This window comes from Sapajus apella, unplaced genomic scaffold, assembly GCF_009761245.1.
Source record: "Sapajus apella isolate SASKATOON/1434 unplaced genomic scaffold, GSC_monkey_1.0 scaffold49, whole genome shotgun sequence".
Classification (NCBI taxonomy): domain Eukaryota; kingdom Metazoa; phylum Chordata; class Mammalia; order Primates; family Cebidae; genus Sapajus; species Sapajus apella.
Window position 1 is genome coordinate 5,463,398 of NW_022436989.1, and position 24,800 is coordinate 5,488,197.

At 35.0% G+C, this 24,800-nt stretch overlaps 1 protein-coding gene and 1 long non-coding RNA gene across 10 annotated transcripts in view; one reads left to right on the forward strand and one right to left on the reverse strand.

The window, feature by feature from the left end:
- LOC116526135 lies at positions 1-24,541 on the reverse strand. Its single transcript, XR_004257986.1, has 3 exons — positions 24,473-24,541; positions 13,339-13,344; positions 1-12 (listed from the first exon to the last, which is right to left on the reverse strand). It is a non-coding gene; the product is annotated as an uncharacterized LOC116526135 (long non-coding RNA).
- CEP170 (centrosomal protein 170) overlaps positions 1-24,800 on the forward strand; it is a 127,227-nt gene that overhangs the window by 82,120 nt on the left and 20,307 nt on the right. For 5 of the 9 annotated variants that reach the window (XM_032242395.1, XM_032242394.1, XM_032242389.1 and 2 more), the window contains 3 exons: positions 1,207-1,333; positions 4,855-6,687; positions 14,116-14,350. In XM_032242395.1, the coding sequence (XP_032098286.1) occupies positions 1,207-1,333; positions 4,855-6,687; positions 14,116-14,350 (2,195 nt within the window). The remainder of the gene's footprint in view (positions 1-1,206; positions 1,334-4,854; positions 6,688-14,115; positions 14,351-24,800) is intronic. The other 4 variants (XM_032242396.1, XM_032242391.1, XM_032242392.1 and 1 more) reach the window with 1 other exon arrangement.

A 24,800-nucleotide genomic window follows, 5' to 3' on the forward strand; every position in this document is an offset into this window, starting at 1 on the left:
TCATGGTTCTGACTGGCATTATAAGATAAGACAAGAAACATATGCTGCTTATACTTTCTTGGGAAGTATATGTTTCCTGTATATCATACCAAGAAACATGTACCTGGGTACTTCTGATAGATACGATTTATATACCACAGTAAGTGTAAATACAGTATAGCCCAGGATATAATTAGAATAATATGAAATTAATTAAGGATTGCTTAGTTAAGATAGTTACAGAGTCAGTATGTATAGTAGAGCCAGAAAGGCCTCACTCAGCTGCCATTTTTAGCTCAGAGCTTTTGAATCAGTCACTTCTGTCTTATCTTCTGTTTTCTCATCTACACAAATGGCATTTTTGATAAAATCTATTTGTAGAGAACTTTATGAAGTATGTAAAGCATCCAGCATAGTACTTGCCTGAGATTTATGCACTTAACAAATGCTTTTTACCTTTATCAGAAATGATACTAGAAATTCATGCCACATTGTTGTGTCAAAAAGAAATGTAAAAAAAAAAAAAGAAAAAAACTAAGAAGTATTATTTATTCAGATAATAAGAGCTAACATTCAATGGAAGCTTTCGTTCTCTGACTCATTATGCTATACTGTCTCTCAGGAATGAGCTAATTTGTAATATACAAATATAAATTAATATAAAATACAAATCGAAGAAAATCTAAAGGTATAAATAAATATAAATTAAATGTTACATTTGTATGAAGTATAAATAAGATTTTTTTTTTTTACATACAGGTAAATAGACCCATGTGTTTGTTTATTAATGTTAAAATTGGCCTTGTGATCCACCCACCTCGGCCTCCCAAAGTGCTTGAATTAAAGGCATGAGCCACTGCGCCCGCCCCAAATCTGACACTTTTAATAAAATCTAGTTCAAAATAAAGTTTTTGTCATAGCTTTCCACTCCCTGCTTGTCATTACGGTTTTCATATGAAGCCTTGGCTTGTCTTGGATTTTCATTGAGAGATGTCATTTTTAGTGACTTAGATTTTTTTTTTTTTTTTTTTTTGTTTTTTTTTCAGAGAAAATCTTTATTTTCTAGAGAATTTTTATTTTATGTAAGAGAAAATTTAATAATTGATATAGCAAGGTGAGGTTTATTATGGGTTTGTATGATAAGTTAATGTGACTAAATGAAGCTCTTGCTCATGAGACTCCAGTATGACCAGGCTGCATTACTTTCTTATTTTTCTCCTCCTTTAGGAAGGCACATCTTCATCGGGAAGCAAACGTTGGGTTTCACAGTGGGCTAGTTTGGCTGCTAATCATACAAGGCATGATCAAGAAGAAAGGATAATGGATTTTTCTGCACCTCTTCCTTTAGAGAATGGTATTCTTTCTCTTTCTCCCTTTCATTCTTTCTCCCTTTCATTCTTTTTCCCTTTTTTCTTCTCCTTCTCCATTTCTCTCTCTTTCTCTCTTACTGTTTCCTTCTCTGCTTTTTTGTGAATCATATATCAGTTGTTATTATAAAAGACAAGCCAAATCTATATAGTAAAAAGTAAGTTAAACCTTAATAAACATATTCATATGCTGATCTCATGCTGATATATGAATTTTTTAATAAATAAAAAGCAGGTTTTTATTAGACATTTTATATTTTGAGGGATTTTAAGCAGGGGAAAAATTCAGAGTGATAAAACTTTTTAAAGAGACTTTGTGGACTTCATAAGTCAGAACTTCCTAAGGACAGACAGATGGACAGACACCAGCTTGGATTTGATAGTTCATTCCAAGGCACTTTTCCTTTTAGTTGTAAATTTCTGCTGTTGAAAATAAGAATGATTTTTAAATGTTGTGTTTTTACTTTTAAATGAAAATTCTTCCTACTCTTTCTGATATGCTGATTTTGACCAATGCAGCTATCATTAAAGTATAATCTTAAGTGAAGATAAGGAAATAATTTGTAAATGAAGCATATATATATGTGTATATATATTACCTATATAGATTAAGCATATATATATTTCATACATATAAATTAAAAGTTAAAAATAAGGTGAAGATAGGTCTAAACAATTTTATTCATAAATAAAACATATTGAGTGCCTTCTTTATGTCATACGTTTAATGAAAAGGAATAATCTTACAAATCTATGTAGTCTGATTTTTATTACCTTTTATATTTTCGTGAACAGAAATATAAAGGCTTTTTAGACAAAATGAAATCATATGCCTCCAAGGATTTCATTATTTGTTCATTAGTTTCCTAATTAAAAATAAGCCCCTGAAAGGGGGATGAGGAGATGATGGTCAAAAGGTGCAAAATCTGAGTTAGGAGGAAGAAGCTTTTTTTTTTTCCCCTGAGGTCTATTGCACAGCATGGTGAATATAGTTAATAATATAGTAGTGTACATTTCAAAACTGCTAAGAGTAAATTTTAGATGTTCTTACCACAAAAAATGTTAACTGTTCGAGTTGATGCATATGCTAACTAGCTTGATTTAATTATTTCACATTGTACTTACAGTCATCATTTGGTACACCATAAATATCTACAATTATAAATTGTCAACTTACAATAAAAAATTTAAAAACTTACCCAAGTTGAAAAATAAATACTCATTTATAGTTAAAAACAAAAAGACCTTCAGTGAAATTTTGTAGCTGGATTTTATCTGTTATCTTAATTTTGTTCTTGTTGAAAATGGAAATTTGTTTTGTCTCAGGCTTGTGGCACCCCAAAAATCTGTTTTAAGAATTTTGTAAGTATTAGAAGTATTTGAGGAAGTTACATAGCATTGTACTAGAAAAGCTACATCGTTTATTTATGTTAGAATCTAGAAGTAATTGACAGTATTACCAGAAATTCTTTGGAGGGAAGAAAATCATTTGTTTCATATAAATTATGTTTAGGAAACAAACCAGACAGAAGGCTAGATAAATTTACCAAAAAATTTATCATGAAGTCATTTACTATTTTCTGAGAAAAGCAGAATTCTACCCTTGTTGTAAAAAATAATAGACCGCTTAGCTTTCATAGTTTCATTTCTGTTTTATCATATTCTAAATGAATTTATTTAAATAAGCTGGTAAACCCATTTAAATCCTAAAATGTTTTTGTTAAACATATTGAATATATATTAAGAGCGGGGCAGTATGAGAAATACTAGAAAAATACAAAAGGGTAAAGTAGCATTACATTTTAAATGTTTCAGTTAGCACTAAGGAGATAAGACATATGAAAGAAGAAACAAAATAAAATATAACATGATTAATGACTAAATGAAAGTTAAATATCAGTTCAGGAAGTATTTTCCTCTATCATAACCATTGTATTGATATGATATTTAAAAACTAAACTTTTAAGATTGTAAAGAGAAAAAAAAGACCCAGAGAAGCTATATCTAGTATCTTTTCTCCATTTATCCCTAAAAGATTAGGAAGCTTTATATGTTAATTTACATTTCCCTGAAAAGATGTTTCCCTTTTCTCAGAAATACTTTCCATTTTTAACAGTCAAGAAAATTCTTAAATGTTCTTAAATTCTCTCGTGGAAAAATCAAAATATATATTTTCTCATTGGCTTCTACTTACTTGATAAAAAAGAAAGGGACTGTGTATTTCCGTATGTGGGCTTAATAGCCAGAAGACTATAATTTAAAAATCCCTCAATTTATAAAATTTTCCCATTTTCTAACTATGAAAAGTCTGCTATTTTATAATTTTAAAAATTCTTTAAATCAGCTATAGATTATTTTTAAAATCTTGTTAAAGTTCTGTATTTTTAATTTTACTTAAATCCAAAATTGTTTTTCTTCAAGTGGATACTAATGCTTTTTAAAAACTAGGTATGTTGTTCTTCTCTACTATGTAATTGAAAATATAGAAAATAAACAATATTTATTAGACATTCTCTGTATAAATCTGTAATTGTTAGATTCTGGTTTTTTGAGCAAACCTCAAGGATGGAAAGTTACAAAAGTGAGAATGAGCACAGAGAACTTTCCTTCTATAAAATGCATTAAGAGGAAAGAATAGCAATATATTTAAGTTTAAGATCAGAATGACCCTTATATACCATTATGACTATAGTTAATAACAATGCATTGTATATTTGAAATAGCTGAAAGTAGATCTTAAATGTTCTCACCACAAGAAAGATAAGTATGTAAGGTAATAGATACGTTAATTAGCTTGACATAGCCATTGCATAATGGCATACATCTATCAAAACATCATGTTGTATGCCACAAATATGTATAATTTAGTCAGTAAATAGAAAATATATGAAAGATCAGATGACTCTTCTTTTTATCTCATGCAATTGTCCTTCCTAACTCCTCTAGGAATTGCTTATTTGTGCAGCTTGAAATTGTACTTACTTTTTAAACTACTTAGTCACAGTGTTAGCTCATTTGCTTTTTATACTTAAGTCATTTTTAACTTACATCTCAAAGTCTAATGTAATATTGCGGACCCTCTGTATGCATAGGTTTTGTAATAGTGGGTTTTGCATCTGAATTCAACTGAGGATTGAAAATATTTGGGAGGGGAAAAAGGAGTGATTACATTTCTACTGAACATGTACAGACTTTTTTGTTTGTTTGTTTATTCACTAAGCAATACAGTATAACAACTATTTACAGTAAAGTTTTTACATTGTATTTGGTATTATAAGTAATCTAGAGATGGTTTAAAGTATATGGGAGGGTGTGAGTAGGTTATATACAAATACTACATCACTTTCTATAGGATACTCAAGCATACTTGGAATTTGGTATCCTGGGAGAAGAAGGGATCTGGAACCAGTCTTTGTGGACACTGACAGACAACTGTATGATACTCCTGCTCCTTTTATTTTCATCTTTTGTCTTAATTAGTTGCTTCTTTGTGTTTTTTATTTTATAGAGACAGAGATCAGTGAGTCTGGCATGACAGTGAGAAGTACTGGCTCTGCAACTTCCTTGACTAGCCAGGGAGAGAGAAGGAGACGAACTCTTCCCCAGCTTCCAAATGAAGAAAAGTGTCTTGAGAGCCCCAGAGCAAAGGTTATAACACAGAGGTCAGAGATAGGAGAAAAACAGGACACAGAACTTCAGGAGAAAGAAACACCTACACAGGTATACCAGAAAGATAAACAAGATACTGACAGACCTTTGAGTAAAATGAACAGGGCAGTGAATGGAGAGACTCTCAAAACTGGTGGAGATAATAAAACCCTGCTTCACTTGGGTAGCTCTGTTCCTGGAAAGGAGAAAAATGAAACTGATAAGGAAGCTTCTTTGGTAAAGCAGACATTAGCAAAACTTCAACAGCAAGAACAAAGGGAGGAGGCTCAGTGGACACCTACTAAATTGTCTTCCAAAACTGTTTCAGGTCAGACAGATAAATGTAGGGAAGAATCTTTTAAACAAGAATCACAACCTCCAGAAAAAATTTCAGGACATTCTACAAGCAAAGGAGAAAGAGTAGCACAAAGTGAGAGCAAGAGAAGAAAAGCCGAGGAAATTCTGAAAACTCAGATTCCAAAGGGAGGAGACAAGAAGGAATCCTCCAAGTCATTAGTGCGACAAGGGAGCTTCACTATAGAAAAGCCCAGCTCAAACATACCCATAGAACTTATCCCCCATATAAATAAACAGAATACTTCTACTCCTTCTTCTTTAGCATTAACATCTGCAAGTAGGATACGGGAAAGAAGTGAGTGTTTGGAACCTGATTCTAGTATGGACACAACCCTTATTCTAAAAGACACAGAAGCAGTAATGGCTTTTCTAGAAGCTAAACTACGTGAAGATAATAAAACTGATGAAGGACCAGATACTCCCAGTTATAATAGAGACAATTCTATTTCACCAGAATCTGATGTAGATACAGCTAGTACAATCAGTCTGGTTACTGGAGAAACTGAGAGAAAGTCTACCCAAAAGCGAAAGAGTTTCACTAGCCTCTATAAAGATAGGTGTTCCACAGGTTCTCCTTCCAAAGATGTTACAAAAGCATCATCTTCAGGTGCTAGGGAAAAAATTGAAAAGAAAACAAAAAGTCGTTCCACAGATGTGGGTTCAAGAGCAGATGGTCGTAAATTTGTTCAATCTAGTGGGAGAATAAGACAGCCTTCAGTGGACTTAACAGATGATGACCAAACCTCCAGTGTACCTCATTCTGCTATCTCTGATATTATGTCATCTGATCAAGAAACTTATTCTTGTAAACCTCATGCTCGGACTCCACTTACCTCAGCTGATGAGCATGTACATTCCAAACTGGAAGGAAGTAAAGGAATGAAATCTAAGACTTCTCCTGTAGTACCTGGTTCATCCAGTAAATCCACCACTCTTCCAAGGCCACGACCTACCAGGACTTCCCTCTTGCGCAGAGCACGACTTGGTGAAGCTTCAGACAGTGAACTTGCCGATGCTGACAAAGCTTCTGTGGCTTCTGAAGTATCCACAACAAGTTCTACATCAAAACCTCCCACAGGAAGGCGCAACATCTCTCGGATTGATTTATTGGCTCAGCCTCGTAGAACACGACTTGGCTCACTGTCAGCTCGTAGTGACTCTGAAGCAACAATTTCTAGAAGTAGTGCCTCTTCGAGGACCGCAGAAGCCATCATTAGAAGTGGAGCCAGATTAGTACCATCAGATAAATTTTCTCCTAGAATTAGAGCTAACAGTATCTCTCGACTCTCAGACTCCAAGGTCAAAAGTATGACCTCAGCTCATGGCTCTGCTTCAGGTAAATTGGATCCAGATTTCTAATAGCATTAGCATGTTGTATATTTTGGGGTACCTTTTTTTAAAAAATTAAGTTTCTAGTTGTCTTCCCAAGATACTTATTCAAAAGAAAAGTTATACAGGGGTTTTTTTTTTCTATGAAATAATTTTATTTAGCATAGTAATAGAAAAGTCAGAAGTTATATATACTTCCAATTAAAGTCCTGGGGCAAAATAGTGATTTCAAAAATTAGGAATTCATTGAGCAGATTTAGCAGTTTTAATTTTCCAGTTGGTGATATATTTGGATTTGTGTGTCAAAATTAGATTATCTGGAATTATCTGGTTTAAATAATAGGAATTAACATTGTGCTTCTAAAAGCATGTATTTAACCTTTAAATATCCTTACACAATTCAAAGCGGTTAAGAACTTGAAGAAAAGCAGTATATGCTTTATTATTCCTTTCAGAGTTAAGTGAAATAATCAATATTTTGTTCTTTTTTTTTCTTACCTATTTTGAAATGTCTCTCATCCTTTACCTATATTTTTTAAAGTTAAATCTGTTTATAGTTGGAGCAGGTGAAAACTAATCCTTAATTTATTTCAGTGGAAGAAGATGGATTCCTGGGGAATCACTCAGCATATACTGGCCAAAACGAGCTATAGAAATTTTACTGGTTATAAGCATTATCTCACAAAGTGCTGTTATATCATTTAACTCTAGTAATTAGGTGTAATTGAATATAATAACTACAAAAACTACTCACTTTCCACCAGAATTTAACTACTATCATTATATTTGTTTGCTTATATACTTGGTATTCAGAGCTGAAGCCATTGAGATACGTGTGTGACCAAAGAGTGATGAGGTGGATATTTGTTTGTATCCTGTAAGCATGCTCTCATTACTTCATAATGAGCTTCATATGAGGGTGTGGCTGAAAAGGCCAATGTAGGAGAGCATCTGTTATAACAGACTTGAAGATGGGTGATTATTTTCAGTCAGCAGACATCTAAGTGAGCCCTAAGTCTTAAGAGTGGAGAGGAAGTTGATGTGAAATCTCATCTTTTTATTTTTGATTGGTTTACATCTACCACACTGTATCCTACGAGACCCAAAAGGAACGGTACTTTGCATACGATACTTTTTTACCTTTCTTCCTTTTTTTACTGCTGTTCTCCTCCACTCCGTTCACCTGTCTCTCTTTGCTGGTCAGTGGGTTTGGTAATGATGGTCACTGTCTCTGGTAGGAATGGATGTAGGCTGAAGCCAGATAACATATAATCATGATTCCTATAAAACATAGACACCATTTTCCTTATTACCTCAGTCTTCATTTCCATACTTGAAGCTTTGGCTGGCGGTTCACAAATTTATTGCCAAATATTTTTAACCTAACCACTGTATTTTGGTTGATTTTTATTCTTTTGTTGCTTATAGCTCTAACTCTTCAATTCACATTTCTATACTGTATTTCCTGATGAAATTCTCCTGCTATCCTCCTTGTTTTATCACCTCATCTCCATTTAAGTACATTAAGACATGTATATATTCTCCTGTCTTAACGTAATTTACATGCTACCAAGTAGCTTGGAGTACCTCTTAACACGTGATGTGGCTTTATTCCTCGATATTTAGGACAAGGCTTGAGATGCAGGCTAAATATGATTACTTCAGCAAGTCTAAGAAACAACTGCAAGTTGCTATTATAAAGATAAATTTCATTTCTGCTGCTTTGAATACAGAACTTGATAAATGTTCAATTTTCTGTGTCCAAAAAGAACCTTGAATTGTGTATGAAATTCCCTAGGACAAATTGAGGTATATGATTTTGGTCTTTTCATACTTAATAGCAGTATATTAAATAATTAGAATCATGGAATTTTAGAGTTAGGAGGGTTATTCCCTTGAGAGAACTGAGGCCAAGAGAAGAAATAACCTGCCTTGTGCACATGGCTGTAGCAGGTGCAGAATGAGAATTTTGTCATGCCCAGCCTGTTTTTCGACCATATTTATTCTAGCTCTAAGAAATAATTTAGTGTTTACTTGTGTGCAAGCTTCCAGAAGACAGAATCTACTGGATTATTATCAGGTGCATATGCAAGGTCAATATACAATATAAAGGTTTTGGTATCGTTTACTAAAATCTTTGCAGTTCTGATGTTTTACCCAGTTTATATTCTTTATTCCACCTTATGAGCTTAAAGCCACATTGTAATCTAGGGTTGTATTTTCAGATTCTCTCAAGATGCCCATAGTATTACATCTTATCTGGACAGTGGTCAGGATCTTTCATTCAGTGGAAACATACTATAATAGCTGTATGGAGAAGGTAGTCAGACAGACAAACAAACATACCTGTTTGATTTTGCTAATTTAGGTGCCTTTGATATTATGACATTTCTGTTTAAGATAATGATAACATTTTGAATAGGAAAAGAAAAGAAAAATCTTATCTTTTGAAACATGATTTAAAAGAATGTTAAATCATGCTAATCAGTGTTGCTGTGCACAGTATTAATTTTTGAGACCTTGGAAATATGAAGCTAGCACCTGTGATATTGTCCCAATTGGATATGTAAAAATAGTTCTGTAATGTTTCAAATTCCATATTTTAGATTGTGTCTTTAAAATACTTTTAGGCCAGCACAGTGTTTGTGTTTCATGCCTGTAATCCCAGTATTTTAGGGGAGGCCAAAGTTGGAGGATTGCTTGAGCCCAGAAGTTCAAGTCTGCAGCAGTGAGCTGTGGTCACACTACTACATTCCAGCCTGGGACACAGTGAGACCCTGTCTCTATGTAAAAAAAAAAAAAAAAAAAAAAAAAAAAGTTGTTTTTTGTTTTTAAAGAAATATGTGTGATAAAAACAGAAGATTGGAAATCTCAGATTTAGCAATATTAAGAGAAGAGTTATGTTTCTCTGATGTAATTTGCTTCTAGGAGTTTAGTTCCCCCCCAAAAAAAAATTACTTCAATGATTCTTTAGTGTCAAGTTGTAACTGAAATATCCAGATTTATTTTTGCAAGCTAGATTTAAATTTAAAGACCTTGAATCATCAAAATAAAACACTTGGTTTTCATTGTGTTTTAAGTGCACATTTTAGAAAATAAAAACATTTGTTAATATCCTTATTTTTTTTAGACTGTTTGCTTTCCCTTTTTAATTCTGATCTTCAAAATTTATAGACAGTAGAAATTAAATGTTGGAAATGCATTGCTTAAATTAACTCTTTCTCCAGGTTAAAGGCCAAAACAGAGCATTGTCAGTTTTTTTCCCCAAGTGATCTTATTGCTGAATGCTCAGAAATATACATGCAAAAGATATTTGTGGTAATTTTCCACTAAAATATTCTGATGTAGTATGAAGATGCAATGTGTGTTTGCTGAAGTGTGTGTGCAAAATCTGTACTTGTATGTTTTAATGCCAACAAAGAAATTGGAACACTCACAGAAATATGATACAACTCTTTTTTTCATTTTTAATTCTCTAGACATCACGGATGTTAGTATGTTTTTGTAGTGAATGTAGTAGGTTAGTACTACAACACAAGAAGGAATGTTGCCCATTTTATAATGAAAATAAATTTTGTAATGAATGCTGTAGCTCTAGCTGCAAGATAAATTAAGCCCATCTTGGAACTTTCATTTTAATATATATGCTGTCTAGGCCTTTACTAACCAATAAGTTTCTTAGAGATTGGCATTTCCAACACCTATAATATGAATTTCAATTTAATGATCTATTATCATTAAATGCCTTATTAATACCAACCTGTCAAATGAGCCTAATAATATACTAATAAAATCAAATTTATTTTTATAAATTGTTACTTAAGCCAAATAAAATTCAAGAGAAAGAAAGAAAGTTTTTCTTCAGCACAGATAGGCATCAGAAAAACTATCATTACATGAGAAATTTAGGATGTCTTTTTAAAACAACTTGGCTGGACACGGCGGCTCATGCCTGTAATCCTAGCACTTTGGGAAGCCAAGGAGGGCAGATCACTTGAAGCCAGGGAGTTCAAGACCAGCCTGGCCAACATAGTGAAACCCCATCTCTACTAAAAATACAAAAATTAGTTGGGCATGGTGGCAGTGCCTGTAATTTCAGCTATTCCAGAGGCTGAGGCAGGAGAATTGCTTGAACCCTGGAGGCAGAAGTTGCAGTGAGCCGAGAAGGTACCACTGCACTCCAGCCTGGGTGACAGAGGGAGACTCTGTATCCCAGGCTGGAGTGTAAAAAAAAAAAAAATTTAATCTTACTGGAAACAAAAATGTAGAATTTGTATAACACTTGGAATTTCAAAGAATGAGTTTTGAACTCTGGGAGTCCATAGATCTGGCTTATACTTTGATTTTAGCAAGGTAAGACCTCTCTGGGCCTATTTCTTCTCTGTCAATGGAAGAATTTAGACTCTTGTCAAAGGTCATTCTGTTCTAAAATTCTATGAAATAAGTAGATTTGAGGGGAAATTTTAAGTATTTTAACTTGAAGTTTCTTTGGTGTTAATTAACAGGTGATAGGGAATTTTCTTTAGAAAAAATAAAAAGGATAGCTGCTGTAGTTTGGAAGCAAATGTTAAGAAAGCAAAAAGTTTTGAAATAAATTCTTTGAGAAAAATAACAGGTTAGAGGCCCTACCATTGAACTCTTTCCCAGTCCCTTCTCCATCAGTAGCCATCATTTCACTCAGTCTCCGCTCTGCTGCTTTTGTTACACAGACTCTGTGTGTCCAGGGGTAGCTGGAGCTTTTCTTAGCACACCACGTGTGATATGTTTTCCACTGGCAAAGGGAGCTCTTAATGATTTTAGTCATATTTTTACTTCTATGCTATACGCTAATTATTTTATCCAGTTTTTGTCTCAGTTTTAAAAGAACATACCTAAAGATGTTACCTTTTAGTTTTTAAAATATGCTTTATTCTTTTGATTGCTTTTTTATTGTTGTTTTTGTTTTTGAGATGCAGCTGATTTTTGTATTTTTAGTAGAGACGGGTTTTCACCATGTTGTCCAGGGTGATCCTGATATCCTGACCTTGTGATCCACCCACCTCAGTCTCCCAAAGTGCTGGGATTACGGTGTGAGCCACCATGCCTGGCCCCTGATTGCCTTTAAAAGATATTGTTAGTAGCTTTACTATTCTTACAGACTTCTAGGTGGACCGGCCTGTGACAAGAGATGGAAAGTTTGTGTAAAAGAAGTTTTTCTTTTACTTTCTTTTCCTCAAAATATAATTGTGTTTTGAACCTAAGCTCAGACTATTAAAAGTTAATTCTAGCCTGGCTCTACTTATATGTGGTCACCTGACATTTAACATATATTATTAGCACTTGGTACTCAATTTCTCATTCTGCTTTCATGTAGTCTGCCATGAAATATGTCAGCCATTGATGCCATTCTTTCTAAATTATCTCTGAATTAACTGTCTTAGTTTTATCATACTTATTACAGTTTCATATATTCTGCAATTTATTAAAGCTCTTTGTTAATTTCTTTTCTTTCTAGTTTCTAATCCTGTGTGTGGTGACCATAGTTTCCTAATAAAAAATCAGGAAATTTGATATAATAAATGATTTTTTCTTATTTGTGAACTATATTGTAAGAGAGCAAAATAAACCCATTTAGCATTTAATGAAATGCTTTTTTGAAAAGTACAGATTTGCTTACACTACTACTGATTTTGTCTGCCGTATTTCTAATATTTTTCTAGACCTCTTTAGTATTGTTCCTAAACTTTTCCTAAAATTGGTTTCAAGTCTCAGGATCACTGCAACTCATGAAAGTTTTTATATATCTAGAAATGAGTACATTTTCACCATGGTAAAAGTATTGTCTATGTTAATAAATTATTTTACAATGTTAAAATCAGAAGTTATATTTAAGCTCCTCTTCAAAAAAAAAATCTATGCTTAATTACCTAGTGTATGCATTTGCATACACTTTTACAGAGAGCCATAAACTTCTGCATATGTTCATTGTCTCATGCCTATGAATCTAGTTCCAAACATCAGAATCTCCAAATAGGAGTGTGAATAAGGACAAATCAATCAGCAGGCTCAAATTTATGGCATATTTCTCATTATAGGATTCTCTGTTTTTCTTAAGCCAGTTCTGGTGGCAATGTATGCCAGTTTTATCTGAGAGCCACCTCAGCCTTAGAGAGCCCTGGTAGAAATGTAGTTTTTGGAGGAAAAGACATAAAAGGTATAAAATTTGAGTGGAGGAGGGTGGAAGAATTCTGGATTTCACTCATCTATGTAGCCTAGGGTCAGTTTCTATTAAAAAGGAAAAAGATACTAAAGTTTTATCACTTTAAACAACAAGATTTAATGCTTTTCACTAGGTTTCGGAAAAGTAAATGTTTACATCCAAGAATTCTTACATTTTCTTTCAAAAATATTTGTTGAATATTTGCTAGCCAACACTTTGCTGAGTGCTAGGTATATATTATTGGATTAAACAGACATGGTTCCTGCCCTTGCGAAGTTTACCAGGAATTAGCCATTATCTCCCTTTTTTACCTCTATTTATGCTTCACAAATTATTTGTATGTTTGATTCTCATATTAACAGTAGTAAAGTGTCTGCATTAATTTGTCTTGATTTTTTAAATGTGTCAGCAATATCATTTTTAAATGTCTTTACTAACTGTAAATAAGAAAGTGATTACCACTTTCTTTAATGTGACTCTTCACAGTATCTCCTGTGCCTTCAGTGTCAATGGTTGTGACAAAAGCTTGCAGAGTTTCGCTTTTTGTAGATTGTCTATTTTCACCATATGCTTTCAGTGTCAAAGCAGCAGAGAGTTGTACTGAAGATGCTTTGTTGTGTTTTTACCATGTAAAAAGATTTTTTCCAACCATAGCATAACAGGATGTTGAATGACAGAGGTAATGTTTTTTTTTTTTTTTTCTGCCATAAAGGCATAATTTCCACAGCTGGAATTATGCACAATTGTATGTTGGGAAAAGAGAGTTTTTACCATCTCCATGTTGAAAGTCCATGTGGCATGAGGAAATCTTTTCCCTTGTTTTTATTTTTGTTGTCGTTGATGTTGTTACTGTCTTTTTTTTAAAAAAAAATTCATATTTTCACTCAAATCAGAAATATTTGCAATTGAAAAGCACTCCAGTTAGACATCAATGGGTAGAGCTTGCATAGTTGTTTATCATTAGTGAAATTTTTCATCTGAATGTTTATTCACCACACTATGGAAAACATGGTCTTTCAATTGTTTTTGATTATTCATTGTTTTTAATTCACCGAAGTGTAATGTTTCTATCTCTAAGGAGTAGTAGATTTATGGTTTTTGTGAGGTATGTGTATGTCAGTTATTGAAAATTGTGCTGTGTGTACGCTCTCATGGTGTTTTGAAGTCATGACTTTTATTTTACCTCCTTTAAATGATAACATAATAATTCTTTTTTTAATAATTAAACTAATTTAGTAAATTCAAGATGGAGGCGCTTTCCTACTGATTATGCTTCCACCTCAGAAGATGAATTTGGATCAAACCGTAATTCCCCTAAACATACCCGTCTACGTACTTCTCCAGCCCTGAAAACCACTCGCTTGCAGAGCGCTGGATCAGCAATGCCTACTAGTTCTTCATTCAAGCACCGGATTAAAGAGCAGGAAGACTATATCCGAGATTGGACTGCTCATCGAGAAGAGATAGCCAGGTTGGTTCTCAGGACTTATCTTTAAGGAATGAAAATTTCTAGGAACATGACAACTTGGTTACAAAGTTTAGCTTGTACTTGATTTTTACTAATAGTCTTAAGAACTGAAATCCACAGATAACTGTGAACTCCATTTAGTCAGTTGTATTACTGTCTACCCAGCTTTTTTCCTTATTTTTTTTTAATGCCAGTGCTACTAACCTATTGTAGAATTAATTTATTTTTGTCTTTTCTCTATCCTTTTTAAGAATTTCTTTTAAAGATGGTGATAAATAAGTGTAACTTTGAAAGGCAGTCAGTATCAGATCTATATAATTAAGAACTGTGCAGACAATTTACTGATTACTTTCCTTAAAACTTCCAAAGATGTAATAGTATACCTGTTAGAGGTGTTGCTAATGTTCTCTGGAGAGATTCAGAATAGGCAGATTTTCACTCATACTTTTATGATCTCATTACATATGGTTAGTTCAACCCTTTAATAAGTAAATCAGCGTATGATTATTTTGAAGATTAAATAAATCTGTTTATTATAACCTTTATGTACAAAAAAAATTTATGCTACAGATGTGATTTTTAATTAATAACGATGGTTGAACTTTGAAGAGAGGTTACACCCAACAGATGCTATAGTAGTTAAAATATAAGGATTTTTTTGTTTAAAGTTTGTGAGATACTAAATTTTACTACAGTATACCATATGTTACCTAAACATTTTCACTGTGTACATACTAAGCTTACTTCTGTCTTGAAGACCTTAATCTTGAAGTTGTGCACTTGAGATCATTATAAGAGTTTATACATATTTCATAGATGCTTTAAAAAAAAAACAAACTTTTACTGTATCTTAATGTTCATCTTTTTTGTTCTTTATTTCATTGACTTCTGTGAATTGTGTTTTTTCTGGCTCATTAGTTTAATATAATGTTTGTTTTTTTTTTTATTTTTAAAGACTATTTATTTGTCATTGCTTTTATTCTTGGAGAGAACATGCCTTTCTAATCTCATTGTGCTGCTTAAAACATTTTTGCTTTGTCATACAAATGGCTTTTTAGGAGACTAATTACTGAAACATGTTAAGCCAGTTGTTCTAGTTAGAGGAAAGGTATATATATATGCTTTGGAATCCATGGGTCATTATGGGCCAACAAAATGCTTGTAGCGAGAACATCTTGACACATTTTTTGTGTGTCTGAGCATAGCTAGCAACAACAACAGGTCTTGCTCTTGTCTCATCATTTTCCCCCTTACCTTGAAAAAGATGTCCAGCTACACAAGATCCAGGGGTGCCTATATGTCTAGATGCCTCCTTCCCCTCTCAAGGTCCCTCTGCCCCAAACTAGAAAGACTGAAAACCTTCTTCTGAGCCAAATGCACTTCCCTACCCCCAAATAAAAAAAAGAATTGTACTACAAAGGGAAGAGGGAAGAGGGGCTGTACACTGTATTTTCACTTGGTTCCATTTTGCTATGTGCATTGTGTTATTATTATCAATGTATATTTACATTATCTATGGCAGGACTTTAAGGCTAGGCTATTTAACCTCCAGTGACCATGCCTTATCTCTCTAGTTTGTCAGTAGCACTATGCTGATAAAACTTGCCTTTGGGATTTTAATTTTTTAAGATATACTTTCCAGCCATACATCTCAAAGCCAGAGAAGTGGTTTTTTTTTGTTATTTTAATTTTATATGGAGAAAAAAAGGAGGGTGGTGGGAGGAAGGAAAGATAGAAAATATGGAAAGAAATGCTGATATTTAACGTTTCTATAGGGCTGTGATAAGTTTGCTTAGGGTGAGAAAATTTATTTTCAAATTTCAGATAAATTGACTCTTCCTTTCATGAAAGATTTCCTTGTAGCAATGTGAGGCTGTTTGGTAGCATTTTACCCAGAGTAGACCTTCTTTCAAAATTGCAGCCAGTTCTCCCAGACCCTGCCACCGGCTTACCAACTAAGTTTATGTAATATTCTGAATCCTTTGTTGTCATCTCAACAGTGTGCACAGTAGCTTTACCAGAAGTAGATTCTATTGCAAGACACTAGTTTCTTTTCTCATCTGTAAGAAGCAACTTCTCATCTGTTAATGTTTTATCACGAGATTGTAGCAATCCAGTCCCATATTCAGGCTCCACTTCTAACTCTAGTTCTTCTAGTTCTCTTGCTATTTCTACCATATCTGCAGTGACTTCCTCCACTGAAGTCTTGAACCCTCAGAGTCATCCATGAGGTTTGGAATCAGTTTCTTCCAAACTATTCTTAATCTTGGTATTTTTACCTCCTCCATGAATCACACATGTCCTTAATGGCATGTAGAATGGTGAATCCTTTCCAAAAGATTTTCAGTTTGCTTTGTCCAGATCTATCAGAGTAACCATTGCCTATGGCAGATATAGTCTTGCAAAATGTATTTCTTAAATAAAGGAATACATTTTCTGCTTAGAAGTCAAAATGGGCTGGGTACAGTGGCTCACACCTGTAACCCTAGCACTTTGAGAGGCCGAGGTGGGTGGATCAGGAGATCAAGGTCAGGAGATCAAGACCATCCTGGCTAACACCGTGAAGCCCCATCTCTACTAAAAATACAAAAAATTAGACAGACATGGTAGCACGTACCTGTAGTTCTAGTTGTTCGGGACGCTGAAGCAGGAGAATCATTTGAACCCTGGAGGCGGAGGTTGCAGTGAGCCGAGATCGCACCTCCATGATCCATGGGCTGCAGAAGGGATGTTAGCAGACATGGAAACAACATGGATCACCTTGTCCATCTCCATCAGAGCTCTTGGGTAACCAGGTGCATTGTCCATCAGCAGTAATATTTTGCAGTAATCTTTTTTTTCTGAGCAGTAAGTCTCTATAGTGGGCTTAAAATATTTAGTAAACCACACTGTAAATATGCCATAATTCAGGCTTTATTGTTCTACTTGTAGAGCACAAGCAGAGTAAATTTAGCATAATTCTTAAAGGCCCTATGACTTTTGGAATGAAAAATGAGCATTGGCCTCCAACATAAAGTCCCCAGCTAACATTAACCCCTAACAAGAGAGCAAGCCTGCCCTTTGAAGCTTAAGCTGGGCATTGTCTTCTCTCTGGCTATGAAAGTCCTAGATGGCATCTTCTTCCCAAAAAAAAGGCTGTTTTGTCAACATTGAAAATCAGTTGTTATTATAGCCACCTTAATGAATTATCTTAGATCTTCTTGATAATTTGATACAACTTCCATATAGCACTTGCTGCTTCTCTGTGCACTTTTATGTTAAGGGGATGATTTCATTCCTTACGCCTCATGGACTCACCTCTGCAAACTTTTCTTCTGCAATTTCCTGACCTCTCTCAGCATTCACAGAATTGAAGAGAGTTAGGATTTTGCTATGGAGTAGGCTTTGGCTTAAGGGAATGTTGTGGCTGGTTTGGCCTTCTATCCAGACCACTCAGACTTGTCCATATCAGCATTAGGCTGTTTGCTTTCTTATCATTCCTGTGTTCACTAGAGTAGCACTTTTAATTCAAGAACTTTTCCTTTGTATTCACAACTTGGCTTTATGGCACAAAAGGCCTAGCTTTGGGTGATTGCTGGAATAGTAAGGCAGAATTTAAAATGGTTCCATGGTTGATCAGATGGGAGATTGGTGAGAGTAGGGAACACAAAAGGCATAGAAAAAGAAGGTAGGTTGTATTTTGGTCATACTGACACCAATATGCTTAATGGATAGCCCTATGAAAAAATCTAGCAGACAATTGAACCGTGGCTGTGAAACATAGGAAGCCATAAGAACTAGACTCATAGTTGTAGAGTCATTCGCAAAGAGTAAATACTTGGAGCCATGGTAGTAGATGGCATCACCAGGGAATGGTGAGGGAACTGCGAATGCTGCTGGATAACCGCAATTACAGGGATGCAGTGTAGCTGAATGGTGAAGCATATGGACTCTGGACTGAGACTGTATCCTTGGTCTGAGAGTCAAACCCAGCTCTACCACAAGGTCTGTGTGACCTTGGGTGAGTTAATTAACTGTGCTCTAGTGATCTCATCTGTAAAATGGACATAATGGTGCCAGCCTGAGAGAGTTGACAAGTTGTTGCACATACTTAATCTAGTGCTTGACATACAGTCAGCAATCAATAAATGTTATATATAAGAAGGATACAGAGAAAACAGTGGCTTATAATTATATTTAGAACTTTATTTGGAGCTTTCCATTTTCTGCACATCTCATACATTTAAATTTATGACAGTCCAGATATAGGAGTTTCAGAATCACTATTACATTCCTACAGTTTATAAAATGCTAGGCTTACCTTATTTGTGCATAAGAATCCCAACCAATGCTTTGTTCAGATATTCAGTACAAACTTAATTATTAAAGAAATTTTTTGTTCTCATAATAAAAACAGTGGTATATAAGTGATCAGTTTTTTAATATTAAAATGATCATTAAATAGATGTTTCAGCTGAGTACAGTGGCTCATGCCTATAATCCCAGCACTTGGGAGGCCAAGGCCAGCAGATCGTCCAAGGTTAGGAGTTTGAGACTAGCCTGGGCAACATGGTGAAACCATGTCTCTACTAAAAATACAAAAATTAGCTGAGTGTGGTAGCTGAGCATGCCGTAATCCCATCTTCTCGGGAGGCTGAGGTAGGAGAATCGTTGAAACTCAGGAAGCAGAGGTCGTTGCAGTGAGCCAAGATCACACCACTGCACTCCAGCCAGGGTGACGGAGCAAGACTCTGTTTCAAAAAAATAGGTCTGTCACAGAACACACCTACCAGTCCCATTTCCTGATTTGTTGGCCCCAAATAAAATTCACTTGGGATTGTAAGACAAAAAGCTTTTATTATTCCTAAATCTTTTACACATAATTTATTAGTAAAATTCAAGTACAAAGAGTACTGATCAAATATATTTGAAAGCAATTAAAAATAGACTATGGTTTATGTTTTTCAAGCCTAAAATATTTAAAGTTATGAATGAGTGGTAATCTTAACAGTGAAAAACCAAATTACTTGTAATTTTACTGTTTCATCTTGTTTTGTGGTAGGAGCCAATTTAGTTGTCATAATTAAATGGTATGGGTTTTCTTACTGCCTATAAGGTGACATAATGCATTTCTGTGTATTGCGATTTAGCTAACACGCCTTTAATTATAATTGAAGGATATACTACATTTAGGGTTGTGAGTGGAGGTGAGCTTTGATAATACCAAAATGTTTTTTGTTTTGGGGAAAATACTATGGATATAAAAACTGCATAATTGGGGAATAAGGTATATCTGCTAAGTCAGTTTTAAGACATAATTTATTGATTCATAATATCTCAAGTCTAGGCCCTGTTATTTTGTTGGGCTACGTAAGATCCAAACATCAAGAGTGGGAAATAAAACATCTGCCCACATGTTCAGACGACAGTGATTCTTCAATTTCTGTGGAGTTTTCCGCATCCCCTAGAACTCCCCTATTCCTTCCTCATGGTCTCTACCCAGGTCTCTGAAAGTACTCTGGCTGTCTCAGGTCTTGTTTATTCAGTAAGTACTTTCCCCTCAGATGACTTCAGACCACCTTCTTTTAACTTGCTGATTTTGTCTCTGGTGGAGATAGCATGGGTTTGCTAAAACCTTCAAAGTTAACCTCTTGATTACCTCTTTATTTGCAAATTCATCTGCTTATTTGAAGCATATTCATACGTCTAGTTTCGAGACTAGAGACTTTCTACATCTTACCAAATATAACTTACCTGTAGTGATAAACATTGCATTGGTAATAATGGGAGATGACTTTAAAAAATTAAATTTCTATCTCATTGATGGCTAGAAGTAGACTCCATGTACCTCATTCAGACTCTGCTTCTCTAATCAGGCCACTCACTGCCCGTGCTGCCCAAAAGAAACCTCCAGTTTCAACTCATTATTATCGCATCCTAAACCTTTTTTTGGCTCGGAGTAACTCTCCTCCAGTTCTCCATACTTTCGTTACATAAGGAATGGGGTATGCCAATTTTTTTTCATTAAGGTCTTATATTATTGAATCAAAATGCCACTAACATCTAATAAATTAGTAACTGACAGTTTCCGCTAATGGAAAAGAAAGATCTTTCCTTATCATTAGGAAACTTTTTTTGTGAACCTTCCTTATAGTTGGTATGCAAGTCAAATATATGAGTTAATCAATACATGAATTAATCTTTAAGCCTCTTAAGGACTGGACTTTTTGTTCTTTATTGTACTGTGAGATCATGGTATCGTTTATAACCATTGCTTTGTAGATACCAAATAAATTTTTTCAATTATTTTACTTTGAGACGGAGTCTCACTCTGTCACCCAGATTGAGTAGTGGCACAATGTGAGCCCACTGCAACCTCCACCTCCCTGGTTCAAGCAATTCTCATGCCTCAGACTCTTGAGTAGCTAAGATTACAGGCTCACGTCACCACACCTGGCTAATTTTTTTGTAATTTTAGTAGAGACGGGGTTTCACCTTGTTAGTCAGGCTGGTCTCGAACTCCTGTCCTCAAGTGATCTGCCCACCTTGGCCTCCCAAAGTGTTGGGATTATAGTCATGAGCCACTGCACCCAGCCGATACCAAATAAATTTTGTAGAATAAATGATTCCTGGAATCTTCCCAAATTTGTCTATGTCTCCTTTGGATTTTGTTGTTGTTGTTGGTTTGTTTGTTTGCTTGCTTTTTGAGACAGAGTCTTGTTCTCTTGCCCAGGCTGGAGTGCAGTGGCGTGATCTCAGCTCACTGCAACCTCCACCTTCCAGGTTCAAATGATTCTCCTGCTTCAGCCTCCTGAGTAGCTGGGACTACAGGCACATGTCACCATGCCTGGCTAACTTTTTGTATTTTTAGTAGAGATGGGGTTTCACCATGTTGACCAGACTGATCTTGAACTCCTGAACTCAAGTCATGCATCAGCCTCCCAAAGTGCTGGGATTATAGGTGTGAGCCACTGTGCCCAAAAGATATCTAGCCCATTATCAGTAGGCCCTGAATAGTTTAAATGTTTAAGATTCCAAATTGAAAATTTTTAAGTCAAACTCTAAAAACGTTTCCATAGAAATTCCTTGTCTTAGCCCCATTTTTACCTAGCTACAGTTAATTTTTTTGAAAAAAGTTAGGATGTGAGAAATTCTATTTCTGTTTTATCATAATTGCATTATTCACTGTATAAGATATGATCATCCATAATGAAACATTTCAGGGATCCATATATGGAAGTCAGTGTTGCTTGTTTATATTCATACCTGCATATGTTGGTTTTATTATACAATATTTTAGCTCATTTTGAAAGTCATGGTTTAAAATACAGAACTGATACGAATCACATTTCTAGGAAACCTTAAGTGAATTTCTTAGGATCAGCTTGAGCTGTTTACAGTGGTAACACATCTATATGAAAGGCATGTCAAGAAGAACTGAAGATGAGATGTGGCTTCACAACAAGCCAAAGGCTAAATTAAAATTATATGCTGTCTACTGAAAAAGAAAGAGGGCCGGTTATGTGGCAGAATAGCATAAATGTGGTTTTGTTCATTGCTTTTATCAGCTGAGAAAAATAACCTTGAATGATGAGCCAAAACCAGGAAAAGTCTTCAGGGGAAAATGTAGATATAAGTACTTACAAGCTATGTAATTTTTTTTTTTTTTTTTTTTTTTCATACAGAGTCTTGCTCTGTTGCCCAGGCTGGAGTGCAGTGGCACTATCTTGGCTCAGTGCAACCTCTGCCTCCCCAGTTCAAGCGATTCTCCTGCCTCAGCCTCCCAAGTAGCTGGGACTATAGGCACACACCACCATGCCTGGCTAATTTTTTTGATTTTTAGTAGAGACATGGTTTCACCATGTTCGCCAGGCTGGTCTTGAACTCCTGAGTTCATGATCCGCCTGCCTCAGCCTCAAAGTGCTGAGATTACAGACATGAGCCACCGCGCCCTGCCATAAATTTTTTTTAATTATAGCCTTATCACCTTAAAGCACATCTGAGTACTTTTTATGTACTAATAAAAATACTGTATTTTTATTTGTAGGCAGTGTAGTAATAAGAATAGTCTCTTTTATTTGGAGACAGCATTTCACTTCAGGTATCTCTTTGACCTTGCTAAGTATTTGTGCTTCGTAGCCAGTGATACTGAGCATTCCATCTGGATTGCATCTAGATAGGGGATTTACAGTTGATCTTTACTGGTTAGGGAGCATCTAGAACTTTTTGTTCACACACAGATGACCACAAAGTAAAAACCTTACATGTCCTGTTTCATAGGTCCAGTTGCTGCGTGCATTCCTGTACTTCTTGACTTCACCCCCTTTGTTTTCTATTACAGGGTTTCTTACAAGTATACTTTTTCTCGCATTGTATAAGTAATGAGAATTTTAAATGAAGTGAAGTTAATTTGCTAATATCTCGGGGTTTTTTTTCTTCCGATGCCTTGCAAACCTTAAACCACTAGACTTGTTTTATTTGAGGTAGAGGGGGAGAGCATAAGTGAGCTAATCACTTAGGAGGAAGAATATAAGCTAAACCAAATACTTAATGAAACAAGATTTGTTTCTACCTATGGAAATATAAAATGCTTTAAAAATTTGCTTTTAGCCACATGCTTATGAATTTTTACTTTATACCTGTCTTTGAAATTTTGGGGCCTGATACACTCTTTAAAATTAATATGGCTCTTTATTATTTGGCTTACTGGCTTTTATATCATTGCAAAGAATTAGGAAGAAGAAAGACTGCTAATTTCCTCTGCGTTCTTCTTCCCATATCTCATTACCGTGATCTCTATTCAGATTAAGTTTCCCTGGTGCATCCTATTATAAATCATATTTTTTTATGAATAGCTGACCATATGTGTCACCGTTGGAGAGACAAAAAAAAGCCTGAAACATGTAGCCTATGTTCTAAATGAGTTCGTAATTTATACAAGGATTAAAAGCTGATTCATATTATTCTTAACACCTTTGCATCCTCACAGTTTAGCTCCCACTTGTAAGTGAACACATATGGTATTCGGTTTTCTATTCCTGAGTTACTTCACTTAGAATAATTGACCTCAGTCTTTTTTTTTTTGAGACCGAGTCTTGCGCTATCGCAAGGCTGGAGTGCAGTGGCGCAGTCTCGGCTCACTACAACCTCCGCCTCCTGGGTTCAAGCGATTCTTCCGCCTCAGCCTCCCTCGTAGCTGGGACCACAGGCACGTGCCACCATGCCCGGCTATTTTTTGTATTTTTAGTAGAGACGGGGTTTCACCATGTTGGCCAGGATGGTCTCGATCTCTTGACCTCGTGATCCGCCCACCTCAGTCTCCCAAAGTGCTGGGATTACAGGCGTGAGCCACCACGCCCGGCTCTGACCTCAGTCTTTTTTTCTCCTTATTTTCTTTTCCAGTTTTCCTGAGTAACTTTCAGCTGATATCCTCTTTTTCCTCTTACAAAATTTTTTTTTCCTTACTAAACTCTTCTAGGTAGTGTGGAAATCATGAGTTTTTCTGGAATGACCCTTAAATGTCTCTCCTTAAAACTCATTTTACATTTTAACACTTCTGGTCATTTACAAGCTAGACTAAATTATTTCTTAAAAGCTGAGTCATTAGAGTTATGATCTGTTAGCCAATGTTCAAGTAACAGGAGTTTAAACTTGCTGTCATTAGCTTCAATTTTAGGATTCTAAAGCTAGTGTACTTCATTAATAGCCCACCAGTTGCTTTTTTCCGGTAATACCAAAGGAAATTTAATTCCAGTGGTTCATGGGTATATCCTTTGGAAAGCTAGTTGCATGTAAAAACTTTTGAAAACTAATGTGCTGTTAAAAAATAAGGCAGATTTTTAAATAGCTAATTTGGAACAATGTTTTATTGGCAGTTTAAATCAATAAAGTCTGATAGTTTGTACTGTGGTTGTAATATATAATCTTGCAAAGGTTGTATGTTAAATTGGGCATATCACTAGGACTCTGATTTTTAATCTTCCAGTATACCAAAAATGTACAATTGTTTTTTCTAGTATATAACCCTTCAGTGAAAAAAAAGAAGAGCATTGTGACTGAGATAGTCTATGTAAGAAAATTATAAACTTTATGACTTAAAGAACATTTCTTATGGTATCTCACCTTTGTTTCTTAAATAATGCATACTTATTTCTATAAAACTGTTGAAATCCAATCAGTGGTTCTGACACTTGGGAAAACAGAAAGAATAGTACTAATGTTATGGAACTTAACCCTTTGTTTATAGTTTGTTCCTTTGGTACTATCTTCTTATCCAAATTTTATAATAAATGGAATTAAATGTGAAACTATCTATTAGGTTTTTACATAAACAATGTATGTTGTGTATACATTAAGAATTGCTCATTTTGCCTGGGCTTGGTGGCTCACGCCTATAATGCCGGCACTTTGGGAGGCCACAGTGGGCGGTTCACCTGAGGTTGGGAGTTTGAGACCAGCCTGACCAACATGGAGA